The 14,102-nt window shown below is 44.3% G+C and overlaps 1 protein-coding gene across 1 annotated transcript in view; it reads right to left on the bottom strand.

The window, feature by feature from the left end:
• flt4 (fms related receptor tyrosine kinase 4) overlaps window positions 1–14,102 on the bottom strand; it is a 37,549-nt gene that overhangs the window by 9,101 nt on the left and 14,346 nt on the right. Inside the window, exons 3-16 of the mRNA XM_079167281.1 lie at window positions 12,222–12,496; window positions 10,052–10,191; window positions 9,795–9,951; window positions 8,663–8,802; window positions 8,413–8,584; window positions 7,379–7,496; window positions 7,067–7,251; window positions 5,982–6,147; window positions 3,612–3,747; window positions 2,908–3,016; window positions 2,127–2,489; window positions 1,589–1,735; window positions 786–917; window positions 119–225 (exon numbers count right to left, since the gene is read on the bottom strand). Coding sequence (XP_079023407.1) covers window positions 119–225; window positions 786–917; window positions 1,589–1,735; window positions 2,127–2,489; window positions 2,908–3,016; window positions 3,612–3,747; window positions 5,982–6,147; window positions 7,067–7,251; window positions 7,379–7,496; window positions 8,413–8,584; window positions 8,663–8,802; window positions 9,795–9,951; window positions 10,052–10,191; window positions 12,222–12,496 — 2,347 coding nt within the window. The remainder of the gene's footprint in view (window positions 1–118; window positions 226–785; window positions 918–1,588; window positions 1,736–2,126; window positions 2,490–2,907; window positions 3,017–3,611; window positions 3,748–5,981; window positions 6,148–7,066; window positions 7,252–7,378; window positions 7,497–8,412; window positions 8,585–8,662; window positions 8,803–9,794; window positions 9,952–10,051; window positions 10,192–12,221; window positions 12,497–14,102) is intronic.

Raw genomic sequence — 14,102 nt, 5'->3', positions numbered from 1 at the left:
GCGCTCCAACGCCGACAGACATGTTGTGGGTCAGAGGTTAAGTTACGGTCTGTCAGTCTTTCTTACAAACCCCACGGACACAAACACAGACACACGGTGAAAAGTGGCGCCCTCTGACCCGCTTTGCATTGCAGAAGATTAGGATGAGCAATGCCCAGAAGAAAACAGCAATGACTCCCGTCCCGATGAGGATCACGATCTCCACATTGGCCTTGTCACTTGAACCTTGATAGGAAGAAAGAAATAAAGTCACGCTTGGATGCAAAATGTTTGATCTGAAACCACTTTATCGACTCACAGGTCTTTATTTAGTCTCTCTTTGATTATATCACTGCAACTGCAGGGGGTGCTATATTACAAACTACTGAGCCTTCTTGCAAGCGCCTTACTTTGAAATATTTAGGTTACATGAATGTGTTAAACAGTCATTTAATTTCATCAAGAGACCACTTCCAGCAAACCCATTACATTATTTATAGTATGAAATGTCCCAGCAGTCAACGCCTTTGAATTTGACTGTGGAGAGCTATACACAACAAAAGCACAAAAACTACAGCTGCGGAGAAAAGTATGAGCGGTGAATGACTAAAATCCTGACATGTACATTTTGTGAGTGAAGATGTGAACTCGAGGGCAACTGTGATTCCAGGCCTGAGTGCTCTCGAGGAGAAGGCATGTCAGCGGTGAGTGTGTGTGAGTGGATTCAGGTGTCTTTGGGATCGCGTGAAGCAGCCTTTTTTCTGTATGTATGTGTGGGTGTGTGTGTGTGTGTGTAGCTGACTCACCGATGACCCGGACGGCGGCTGAGGAGTGGACACAACCGCGCTGGTTGCAGGCGGTGCAGGTGTAAAGACCGGCATCCTCCTCTGTAACCCTCTGGATACTCAGCGTGCGGTTTGAGTCCTGCAGCTGGATCCCTGAACAGTGACACACACACACACACACATATTGGCTCACTTCATCGCTCCACTTCTCCTCTCACATCATAAACCCAGCAACTTGTTCAACAACCCTTCTTGAATTCTTCTCACACCTCTGCACTTCAATCTATAAGTGTTCATTTATAATCACATCGCCCTGTGAGGCGAGCCACGGGTCCCAGCAGCCCCTTTGAGTGAACCCAGAGCATCGGCTGTCACTCAGACACCATATTGACCCCCCCCCCCCCCCCCCCCCCTTCCCCATCTCCCTCAGATGTGAAGAAGAAATGCACGCTGAGAAAGCTAATGAGCCATGTCCATCGGCCTGCAGGGCTTTATGCCTGTGTGTGGGTGTGTGTATATGTGCAGTGAACACATCGGTATCCGCGAGTATTCTTGTCACTGGCTCTGTTTGACAAATCTGTTCTACAGTGTGTGGGTGGGCTGGTGGGCTGTTGTGTATCTGTGGGTAAATATTAACAAACCGTATTGTTTCTGCTCTTTTAGCTAATGTGAAGCCGGAACGTGATGCCCCTGAACAGAGCATAGACTGTCATAAGATATACGAGTCCTGCTAAATTAAGATCTAGAGAGGCAGACCTTATGTGTAACAGCGGTTGCACTGTTGTGTAAAGGCGTGCATCACCCTTGTAGGTGTGTTCAGGCACCTGACATTTGGTGGAGAGGCTGGTTGTCTTTGAACCAGGAGAGGCGGGGTAGAGGTCTGCCCTCTGCGTCGCACTCCATCCGCAGAGACTCGGTCACATTCACAGTCTGGTTGGTGAGGCTGAGCTTGTACCGAGGTGCCTCTGGGGCTTCGGGGAGAGAGAGAAGGACAGGGAAAAGGGAAATTAACATACTCCCCCCCCATGTGAACAGTGCAAACCAAGAAGTGTCAGTATACAACGGGTCTTGTAGCATTGTAAAAAGGGCAAATGTCAAAAAATCCCATTAAAACGTACATCTATCCTCCGGGGCGCTGATGCAAGTTTACAGCACACAACATGAATGACGGAGGAATTTGTTTGTGCATTTCAGCCCTGCAGCGTCTCCGCTCTGTTTTCTGTCGATGCAGTGCAAACACCGGGGACTCTCTCCAATACGTTTGCATGTTGGTCTCAGGCTGTGGTTGAGAGAGACTACTCTCTGCGCAAGGGCGATGTGTGCATGTCTGTGTCTGGAGTATTCATCTCTCTTATCTCTCACCTTTCACAGAGATGTATCTGAACAGGCACTGTTTCTCCCCGCTGCGCCGGCTCTGAGCCTCACACACATAATGACCCTCATCCCTCATCAGCTGCACGGAGGGGATGGTGAAGTCCAGGACCCAGCTGTTGGAGGCGTCCTGGAAGGAGAGCTGGCCGTCAAGGGTGTATGCGTAGAGGTGCACGCTCCTGCAGTCAAGCTCCTGGTGCTTGCCCTGCTCATCCTGCAAGGCCTTGGGGTCAATGCGGTACCACTGCAGCTGCTCGTAGGTGTAATTGTCAGCGCTGCAGGACAAGGACACTTTCTCCTGCTCCAGGGGATTATCCGAGGGCTGCACGTCCACACTGAACCCCTCAGGGATGGCTGTAAAGATAAAGAGAAGGGCAGGTGGAGTGGGTTAGGTAACCTAACAAGACAGAGCTAATGCACTGGACAGGAATGAAATGTATTTCTTATTGGTTGGTTTATCAAAATTACAACATTTTCTTACTTAAATCCTGTTGCTCCCCTTGGGCTTTTGTCAGGGGGACACATTCAATAATCCAGTATTGTAGAAAGAATTGCTGAATTGTTCAATGTAATTTTCCAATGTTGTGAGGATCACAAATTCTGTTCACCTCTATTCTATTGAACCTCAGATATCTCAACACTTCGACCCACAATTATCTGCATGGCTACATAACACGAGAGGGGATTTTGGCAGAACAGACCCTTTAATTGGTCATCGTCTTGTGTTCTTTTGTTGGCAAATGCAGGGTGAATTCTAACCCGACATACTTACTGGTTACATAGAAGTAGATCAGCCGCTCATCTTTGCCGACTTTGTTTTCAGCAGTACACTTGTACATGACAGAAACACTGGCGTTGCCAATCTGAAGCCTGCTCACTATCTGTGGGGTAAGAAAAGGTGCACGAGACTTTAATTCATCTGGAAGAAACGCGCATATTCTAAAAGCAAGTGCAATCTGCTGTCACGTGATTCGCTGTGACCACACACAAGCAAAATCTTGTCGCTGACAGGTCAACAAGAAGCAAACCCACTCAGGTGTGACTGAAAAATTCCAGGAGTTTGCGCGTGTGCGTTTTCTGTTTTCCTCTTATGGGTGCGGTTTATGTACTGGCATGCGTATGTGCACAAGCGCCCCTTGCATACATGTCTGGGTTTTGCTTATGACCATGTCCTTACAGGAAGTCTGCAGAGGAAGACTGTTCTAAATATTTCTCCTGTGGAAATGGTTTGTAATTGACAAATTTTTGTTATGGAATTCAGAATATGGGACGCTTACATAAAAACATCACGCTCCACTTATATAAATGTCTTCTTTTCTGGGCTATGTCCTAATAATAATCATAATCATAGTCATTCTTTTACGGAAATTTCATTCATATCAACAATAATGTCGTCATATTGTAATATTGGGATTTGTTTTGAAGATTCATGAATGGGTGGGCTTTGGCAGTCACAATCAAAAAGCTGTGATGAACCTTTTGTCGGCCATCCACCACTTCGACCGACGTGTCAATGGACTCGATTTTATTCATGGCGTTTTCCAAATGAATGTCCTGCCAGTTCTGACAGTCTGCGATCCCGTCACTCCGGCCCCTCCTGTCTCTCCGGACCCTGTATAGAAACACAGAGACATTCATGACGTCTCCCCTCATTGATATGCGGAGCAGAGCGTGGGCAATCTGAGGTTTTATCAGATGTTATCAGATGTTTTTCTGTTGTTTTCACGCACTGGGTTGCATTTTAGATCCGAACGTGAGTTTACATCTCAAAGCCAAGGTAATAATGCTGTGTCCTGGCAACTAATGGAAAAACTATTGTATCAATTTCTCTTATGAAGATCCATAGCGTGAACATCATCGCAGAACTAATGAAACATGAACTGGAATTTTGTTTTGCATTTTCTCCTAAAGGCAACACTCAAATATTAGCAGATGGTATTCAGGGTCAATTCCATTTTACAATCTGCACAGTGTAAAAACATGAAATATATATATATACACATATGCACAAATCAATTATTTAGAACCTGTTTTGATTCCCTCAGAATATGTTATTGTCAACAAACTGCTGGTTATGACACAACACACACACACACACACACACACACACACACACACACACACACACACACACACACAACCACAGAACCACAAACACACACACACGCTTGTTTTTGTCACTTGGAAGAACATTGCATTGATTTACATTCATTTCCTTTCCCAAACTTTAACCATAACCACTAACTAGTCTTCTGTTAGTGGAAATTTGAGGGTTTGGCGACACAAAAAGGAGTTTAATTCTTCAACAGCACACATATTGAACATTTTTTTTTTTATAGAGACTGATATCTTTTAGCCATGTGTGTGGCTGTAGGAATGGCAATGGGGATCAGAAGTATGGTCCGCTCCTTGCTAAGAAATAGTCCAGCACATAACCACATTGTGTGGTTTTACACTTTTGTGAACGGATTAAACAAACAACGTATGACATTAGTGAGCTTCAGAGCTGCCGGAAGGCCAGGCTAGCTGTTTCCCTGTTTCCAGTCTTTATGATGAGCTCAGCTACCGTGTCCTGGCAGTATAGCTTCATATTTAGTGTACAGACATGGGAGTGATATTGTTCTACTCTCTTCAAGAAAATGAATGAGTGTATACGTGGATTTCCCAAAATAATCAAACTATTCCTTTCTCTAAAAATCAGTCTCTGTAATGTTCCTAATACAGACAAAGTCCTCATCATGTGAGACTGCCCAATCGTCCACTGTGCACTCATCATCTGGTGAGACTCTTCACTCATCCATTATCATTATCTTTTTTTTCTTTTCACCACTTATCCTGTTCAGGGCAGACATATATAGACAGACAACCATTTACGGCCATTTAGTCATCAATCCACCTAAGCTGCATGTCTTTGGACTGTGAAGGGAAGCCGGAGAGAACCCACGCTGACAAGGGATGAACATGCAAACTCCACACAGAAGGCCCGTCTAGCCCTGGAATCAAACACCAACATGCCGCCCCTGTCCACCCGTACGGAAGTAATTTCTCAAGCTTTGCAGAGAATGTCACTCAAAACAACTGAGGTGAATTCAGTGTGGGACACTTCAGCATGCAGGTGGACTTCACTACACGTGAATCGAATTTACTCTATTCTTAAATTGGACACCAAATAGAGAAAAGGAAATTCAATTATTTCTGTAAGCACCAGAAAAGGTCAACATAGCCATGCCTCAGTCGGCGCACATGAAATGTCACATGAGATATACATGAGACAGAAAATTAACTGGACATCTGGAGCCATAGTTGAGCTCAACCTGCCACCGCTCTGTGTTTCTGATTGTACACTCTGTTGCATGCTCACATGGAAAGGTCAAGAGAACGGCAATAACTTCAAATATCAAGCCTGGGAGGGAGATGGAAGCAAGTGAATATTAAAGGGATGCCTGATAATAAGTGTGTAGGTGTGTGTGTCAGTGTTACGTGTGCATTTAGGTTTGTGTTTTCCGATGTATGTCAGACAGTGAGTCTGCAATGTGAGAGCTGAAGCATGTGGGGGAAAAAGCAGGTTGCTGTTTACTTTTACTCCACCTTCCTCTTCATCTCTGCTCTTCTCATCCACCTCCACATTTCTTTCCCCGTCGCCTCTTTCTTCATCATCTCCTCCCTCTCTTCTTCAATCAAATCATTTCCCACTGACCTCTTCCTCTTATTTGGTCTTCTCATAACGTCTCGTGCAGTGCATCCCACTCCTCCCTTCTTTTCAATCCCGTTCAATCAAGCCCTATCTGCTCGCACACTGGTTACACAGAGTCAGTCCTGTGTGTGAGTTTGTGTGGTTTTTCTTACAGTCTGCTCCGGGTGCTGTTGAGGACACACGGGCCCCAGGCCCTCCACTGCCAGCTGACGTTGGGGGCGGGCAAACCATGGGCGGTGCACGTCAGCGTCTGGCTGCTGTCACTGGGGTAAGGACTGGACGGATCTGCCACTTCTTTCTCATGGATCTGTGGGGGAACTGGGTCAGAGGAGAGACAATCAATCACTCCCTTCAGTCAGACATCATATCTAGGGGCCCAGACCTGCCAGTGTTTGTTAATTGGGCAGAACAAGGAAACACCCTGGACTAGTTGCAGGACTAATGCATATAGAGAGAAAGCCACCCTCATCCTCCTCATACACAGCTATGAGAGGAAGATAAAACATGACTAGTACACCACGAGGCCACTAGAAAACAGAGACTTAACACATAAATGCACTTAGGGGTGATTCCAGTCTCCACTTCTACTTCAACCGGTACGATGACAGAGGTGGTGCAAACTTTAAGCAGAAGAAAATATGTTTACATTGATGACTTCTGGTAAATATTCCAAAGAGAGAGAAGTACGGAGGCCGAGAACGTCCGTGCTAGCAATCACTTTTTTAATGCTGTTATCTTTAGATCACAAGTTAATTATTTTGTTTTTGTTCGAGAAAACTAAAAGTGTTTCCTCTTATTATTCTAATGTATATCAGAGATCAGGAGTACAATGCCAGCATGCATAGATGATGGTTGAGCAGTCGCAGGCGTCTCTATGCTCCAAACAGCAGACGCTAAAGTTGTAGTGCACCAATAAATCATACGTCCGTTATTTCAAAATATGGTGTCTCACAGAGGGTATACAAAGATTAATTGGAGAACAGCTATAAATGTGGTACTTTTACTTTGGCATATCTCTGTCTGTATGCAGTAGGAGATGTCCTCAACTCAAATTAATATCAGTCATTGTCCAACCCAAAAATCAAAGATTAAAGATGTATTTTCTATATACCCTTTGTGAACACAGAGGAACAAGTAAACCTCTCGTGTTTTGTGGCGTTTAACTGTTGCACATCCACGGTTTTTTACACCAAGCGTGATCTCCACTGAGGGCTACACAGACAGACAGACTAGTTACCGTTGACCACAAGCGTAATGTTGAGCCTCCTCTCCAGCGCAGCTGCACTGTTCCTGAGCACCACCGCGTACAGCCCAGAATCCTCCTGACAGACATCCTTAATCTCCAAAGCATGGTTAAGGTGCATCCTCATCCTTTTCATCCTGAACTCTTGGCGCTGGTTTATCAGCTTTCCATCTTTATACCTGGACACAAAGCACAGCTGCTACATTACAGGATACCCTCCAGCTGAGGTGCTCTGCCTCTAAACAAATCTAAGGCCTAGTTATGCATTTGTAAATTACCCATTAAACTTAATGAGTCTCATCTCACCATTGTGTTTCGGGTGTGGGGAAGGCAGACACATTAACTTGTAATTTGAACGACTTCTGGCCGGCAGTTACCTCAACCACTGGTCCATTTCTGTAGTTGAGGCTGATAAATGGCTTTTCTGTAAAAGAGAAATTCACATATTTACAGTCTGAGTCTCAAACGATCCACCAAAAGTCTTCTGAGCATCAAAGACTCACCCCCTGTAGGCTTAAGACTTGGAATGTCCAAAGAAACTTCTCAAATCCCTCCTCTGCTGTTTATCCATCAGCATCTTCACTTTATTGCTTTGCCAATTAATTGCTAAATACACAAGGAGAGGTTTGAGAAATGTCTGTGGATATTTCAACACATTTTCTTGACTGGGTCACCATTGGAATCAGAGCCACTAAATATTTGATAGAGTATTCCTTTTAAAGCAAGACTATATCATTTTTTGAAGATATAAATTGTTAATTCTTCACTTATGTAATTTATAAGTAATAAAACACCCCTGCTCAGTTCAGCACCCTCAGGGAGATTTCCCAGTGGAGCCTTTCTTGGCCTGATATGACAAGTAGCTTATGGCTAATGTAAGCTAAGCTCGGTAGCAAAGTAAAGCTACATTGATATCGCTCTATAGTGGAGTTGGCTGCTTACTGTAAAAGCTACATGTTAGCTTTTACTAGCATCCCGTTACACAGGCATGATTTGTTTTTTGCCATGCTAGCAGTTTGTTCAAGACTGAAATTTCTCTATAAATATGATCTATTGGATAAATTACCAATTATTTGGTTCAGACATTCGCGTGCCCCTCAGGAAACATGTTGGTGATAACTTATCTTTTTGTTTAACATGAGCTAATGTTAGCATGCTAATACGCTTTACTAAGATGGTGAACATGGTAAACCTGCTTAAAATCATTATGTTAGCATCTTGTTAACATAGATTTAATCTTGGTATTATGTACATTTACTCACAAGTAATGTGATATTTAGGCTAACAGAGAGGAAGTCCACGCAGTAAACTGCACTGTTCTGAGCCAGTGCTCTGCTTACCATAAACTATGACCTGAGTTTGTTGGGTTTGTGTTGTGTCCGTGGTGGTGACGTTGCAGCTGTATGGGCCGGTGTCTGTGACGTTGACACTGTGGATGGTCAGGATGCTAACAGCCTCTGTGGCGTGGGACAGAGCTTCACGATAGGGCTGAGTGTCCACCCAACTGTTGGCCTAGTGAGGAGAAATGAAACTCAGGTTTTCATTTACTGCTGCCTTTCAACATGCGACCAACTGATGCTGATATGTTACCTGTTTGCGAGGGTAAGACCACTGAATGTCCACTCCAGCGTCAAACTCCACCAACGCTGTGCAGTTCAGGGTGAGGGCCTCCCCCACTATCAGCTCGACTGGGTCCTCAGGAAACAGCTTGACATCGTAAATCTGACTTCCTGTACGGGAAAAGAGAAAAAGGTGGGAGGTAGAAACAGAGGGACAGAGGGAGGGGAGACAGTGAGAGAGGTCACGGTGACACCGTCAGCAGTTTTTCCTTCCTCGCAGGACCAGAGGAAATGACATTCCTTTGGACCAGAGGAGCCATCCTACTATTAAGAAGCTGGTTGTCACAAGCTCGCACTATATCCATGCATGTGTCAAGCCATACACCAGTGAAGGAAATTAAAGTGGAATACAGAGAAGCCTCAATTCAAGATGAGACAGAAAAAGCAGGATAGCTTTGGACACTGGCCAGTGTCTCTGATATTCAAGCCATCCCTCTCTCTGCAGTCTCTGGAAACGACATGGGGTGTACAAAAAAAAACATACGCTGGTGATGTCTGTGCAGCAGACTGTGATTGCCTGATTGTTTAAACGCTCCATTAGCGCTCGGAGTGAAGACTCGCTCTGGCTTTCTCCTCTGACTGATGCTGCTGTTACTTTTGGCCCGGCAGCGGTGGGTATGGGTTTCCTTTCAACCCTCTAATGTGAGAGGTGAATGATGTCACACAATATAACAAAGAGCCTCTGGGTCCCTCAGTGTTCGGTTGCAACGAGTGGGAACCTCAACGTGCAATCTCTTCATCTTAGTTTCCTGCAATTTAATTATGCCTTCCCTCTCTTTTCTTTTCTTTTAATTCTGCTGGCATAATGACACATGTCCCCGCATTAAAAAGGGGAGTTGTATTCATTTAAGGAAAAGACATAATGAAAGAAAATCCTTCAAATTGTCAGCATTAATGCGTAATTGGCACACTTGCTGCCATGCAGAATGCCCTTGTTAATTTCCCATTCAACAAGAGTAGCGCTTCAAATCTAATTTAAATATTTGTACTGGGTCAGTCATGTTTTTGTAGCTGCTGTAGTTAAGGCCTGTATGATCCTCAATGTTTTTGCTGCGACACAAGAGGAGACTGAACCCTTTAAACCTAGATAAAGTGTTTTTTACCTGTCATGTGGATCAGGTAGTTGGTAGATTGATACACTTTGCCTCCCAGCGTGGCGACACACGACAATCCGATGATACTGTCCACGAACTGTCTGGGAATGGACCAGCCTCGCTTGTTGTCCCATGTCATCCCGCTCTTCTCCAGCAGCGTGGGATACTGAGATGACACACATTAATTGCTCCAAATCGTAAATGAAAGCATTGACAGGTTCTGTTGGAGGAATAGAGTGTGAGTGAAGTCTGTGATGAGTACAAACCGCTTGGAGAGTGACGTTCAGGTCCGGCACTGTGACCAGACATGGCACTACGACGTGGGTGGAGGAGCGGGTCATTAAAATGGTCCCGAAGTCATTCTCGGGGCTGTAGCTGTGTCTCCTCAGGAAGGGCTGGTCGGGGTCTGGGTGCAGATAGAAACAGGGAGCTGTTAAAGGGTAAGCCTGATTCCAGCCACGATAATAGTTACCTATTACCGAGGTAACTTCAGGAGCGGACAGCCACATATTGCAAAGCCTGATAATGACCCCCAAAGACACGGATTGTTTGTGGAGTTTATCGTGATTACCATGTAATGCAACAGCTCAGTCTGTCCTCGCGCAGTAAATAGCATTAAGAACTGCTGTTACACGTCGGAGAGAGAGAGACAGACAGCCGAGGGGTTTATTCCTCCAATAAACAGTGTTACAACCCCCCCGCCCCCCCCCAAGCTGTCTGTTAGTGGAAGATATCTCTTCTGTGTTTCTTTAAACTTGGCGTTCCCCTTTTGATCGTCTATGACTCAAAGATACTGTTGCAGGGGGACTTTGGGAGACGTCAAAGCAATTGTGTCACCAATTTACATTGCGGCTGTTATCTTTACAAAACCTCATATTCCCACAGCATGAGCAAAATATTACAAAAATGCTTATCTCTCAGACAATACCAGCGACTTTTGAACAGCAGCCAAAGATGTTGTGTGACTATACTGCCTGCTTTTGTTCTTATTTCTTTTTTTCTCACGATAAGCCTTCTTATTATTTTCATATCATTTTTTTTCTGCGGCACTCAAAGTTATGACTTCAATCATCTACAAGGCCAAACAATAGTTCCCATCTAGAGCGTTATATTTCTGCCCCACGGTGGTCTAAATACACACAGGTAACTCGCAGCTTGAGTTCTTCACAATAAATCACTGCAGGTATTAGAGTGCAATCGGTTTCCTAAGAGAAGATGTTGCGCCCGGGGCAAGAAGAGTTTGCAAAACCATCATGAGCCTGGGTATGAGTGTCAAAAGGTGCGTCTCAGAGGAAGTGATTGTGTATTTTACATGAGCCTGCGTGTGTGTGTGTGTGTGAGTGCAAGTCCATGCACATACAGTACAACCATGAACGCTAGAGTTATGTGTGTCCTGGTGTTTATATGATAGTGTGCAGCAGAGACGGGGTAAAGGGGGCGACGTCTGCCTGTCTAACTCGATCCACATGCGTCGCTTCTCATTCCGCCACATGCTGGGGCTAATTTATGGCTGCGATCTCATCTGCTCCTGATCAGCCCCCTGGTTAGATCTGTGGAAACTGTTTTGGCACCTTGTCAGAGGGGATAAACAGGCGTTTCACTTGAGTGGACTGGTCAGCAGGATTCCCTTACATGACAATCATGTGTCTCTCCCACTCTCCCTCTCCACTCCTCCTACTTTTCTTTTTGAGCGAGGTGAGGAAAAGTTAAAAATGAAACCCCTAACTGCCAAGTCCTGAAGCTGGTGTCAAAATAAAGAAAGTAGGAGTGATGGCTCTGAATACTAAGAGAGAAAACATTGGTAGCAAAACCCATTTTATTGTGCAGGTCCTATCAGATTTCACGCATGAAAAGTCTCATTAGAAGGTGAATTAAAGGTGAGCTGCTGCTATATTTCAATATAAATAAATGAATAACATGTTCTAGGTCTAATTGGAAAAGGTATTAAGCTGCTAATTCCTATCTCTATCAAACACTTTGCATCTCTAATTTCCGAAACATTAATCGCCCCAGCTTCCTGCTTCTTACTGAGGCAACAACTTCTATTTCTATATCATGCCGGAGCCGCTTTGATATTGAAGTCACGTTCAAAAAAACAGATCTGTTTCAGTGGGACGTCTATGCAGTTTTGTTTTACTTGTGAACCGCCCAAGGAAAAGAGAAACTGAAGACTAAAGGGTCCACACAGCCAAGCCAAAGCGCTGCAGACCTGGTCTGGGAGAGATGAATCATGCTCTCTTTAAACACAGAACATGTTCAGGCAGCAAAATGACCCACAAACCACTGACTCACTACTACGTGAAATGGATTTCTATACAGAAAAATCTAACTCATGGTTGGAAATAAGGAGTTTGGTAAAAAAAAAAACCTGCCAGGGACTTTTCATTTTCTTGCATCAGCATAGTGTATGTGTGGGTGTGTGGGAGTGTGACTCACCCCTGACGAAGACATAAACGCTGACGGCAGTGGTGCCGACAATGACGGCCTTGACATCCTTGTAATAGCAGCGATAGTAGCCCGTGTCTTTGGCCCGCGCCCCGGTCAGGTCCAGCCTCTTGCAGTACGGCCTCCCAGGCTGCCCCGGACACTCGCTGACCAAGGCAACCCTCTGACCGGGGGCCCTGGTGGTCGACAGCTGGGCCTGACGGTCGGTCAGCTCCTGTCCCACCAGGGTGTGATCAGGCCAGGCCCAGGCCAGAGTGTGCTGTCCCCTGAGGAGACATTAGGCCAGGACATTGAACAAATTTGACGTTAGCATGAGCTTCAGGGTGATCAATCATCATCCACAAGCAAGATTTGAACAGAAAAGGATAAGGTTTAAAAAACTGTTTCTATGTACATACGGATTTGAAATTATGATGTTAAGTATCTTAAACTCTATTTTGGTGTGTGTATTATTGTCATTCTTCCAGTCACAGAATAATTGTAAAAGATGAGATGTTTGTGTGCATGTGAGCGGACACCAGTGTGTGCATGTTTGTGTATGTGTGTGTGTAGGTGTGTGTGTGTGTGTGTGTGTGTAATGCTGTAAAATTCTCAGTGCGTCCACACATCCCTGTTCGCTTTGTGCTTTGTCACATAAATGCAGTTATGGTTGGTTTATGTTAACCCGGAGGCTTTATGAGCGAGATTGAGTGGAATCATAAGGGCTGCCTGAAAACTGATATCAGCTCTGCTTTCACCACCTGCCTCCACCAACTGCAAATTGCCCCCATTTGCAGACAGTACCAAAATGTGATGACTGGAAATCACTGCAGAAATTCGCAGAGGGCAATGAAAGTGTTCAGAGGGTTATTTTCCAACCCTTGTGAATAGCATCTATCCGTCTAGATTCTAAAAAAAAGTGTACATTAAGATCAAACTGTCTGAAATGAAACTTCCTCTCGCAGGAGATTCTCAGTGGTGCTGGTTTACGTGCAAAAAACTATTTAAGACCTGTATTGGAAAAAGTCCAAAGCTATCATCAGCTTTCCAAAGACATCTTTCTTTCCTTTTTGTACCACATAAACGGTCAACGGAGTGACAGCTTGGCAGCAGGCAGCGCAGCAGAGATCTCATAAGGATAAAGGATGGTCATTATGAATGTTTTAGAACAAAAACGTCTCTGTGTGTCTCATAGGACAGGGCCTTATTTTCATATGGAATTGGATTTATTGCAAAATGTAGAGTTACATTTTTTTGTGAGTTTTTCCTTATGTGACATGAAGGTCTAAGGTTAGAAGATGTTGTATGTTGTACACATTTTATGCCCTAACTCCTCAATAAAATTTATTTGAATTGACTAGTTTCCATCAGAGACTAAAGGCACATGAAAAGGCTGGACTGAGACTGTTCGAGAGTAACAATGTATCAGTGGTGGGGGAGCTATTCAGAGTACAATAGCAACACCATCCTGTAAAATATTCCACGAGTAAAAGTACTGCATTGAAAATGTCATTTCAGTAAAAGTACTAAAATAGTAAAGTTAAGAATCAAAAGCTCTCATTGGATGAACAAGGCTGTTGTGGGTTTTAAGCTTTTATATTAAATAATAAGATTGTATTACTGATACAAAAAGCAGCATTTTACTGTGGAAGCTGCTTGAGGTGGCCCTAATTTTAAACTATTTATTTTCGGGCTGCAACTAAGGATTCAACTGCTGATTATTTTCTTGATTATTTGTTCGGTCTGTAATACGTCCCTGTTTGGTTTCATACTGTAGTTTAAGAAACAAAAAAGAAGCAAATCCTCACATTTGAGAAGCTGAATCCATGAAATGTGTGACATTTCTGCCTCAAAAGCGTGATTGGGTACAGTCAGAGGATACTATATGTTTTA

This window comes from Pholis gunnellus, assembly GCF_910591455.1.
Source record: "Pholis gunnellus genome assembly, chromosome: 10".
NCBI lineage: Eukaryota > Metazoa > Chordata > Actinopteri > Perciformes > Pholidae > Pholis > Pholis gunnellus.
The sequence above is the reverse complement of the archived record's forward strand: the minus strand, read 5'-3'. Positions and strand labels throughout refer to the sequence as shown.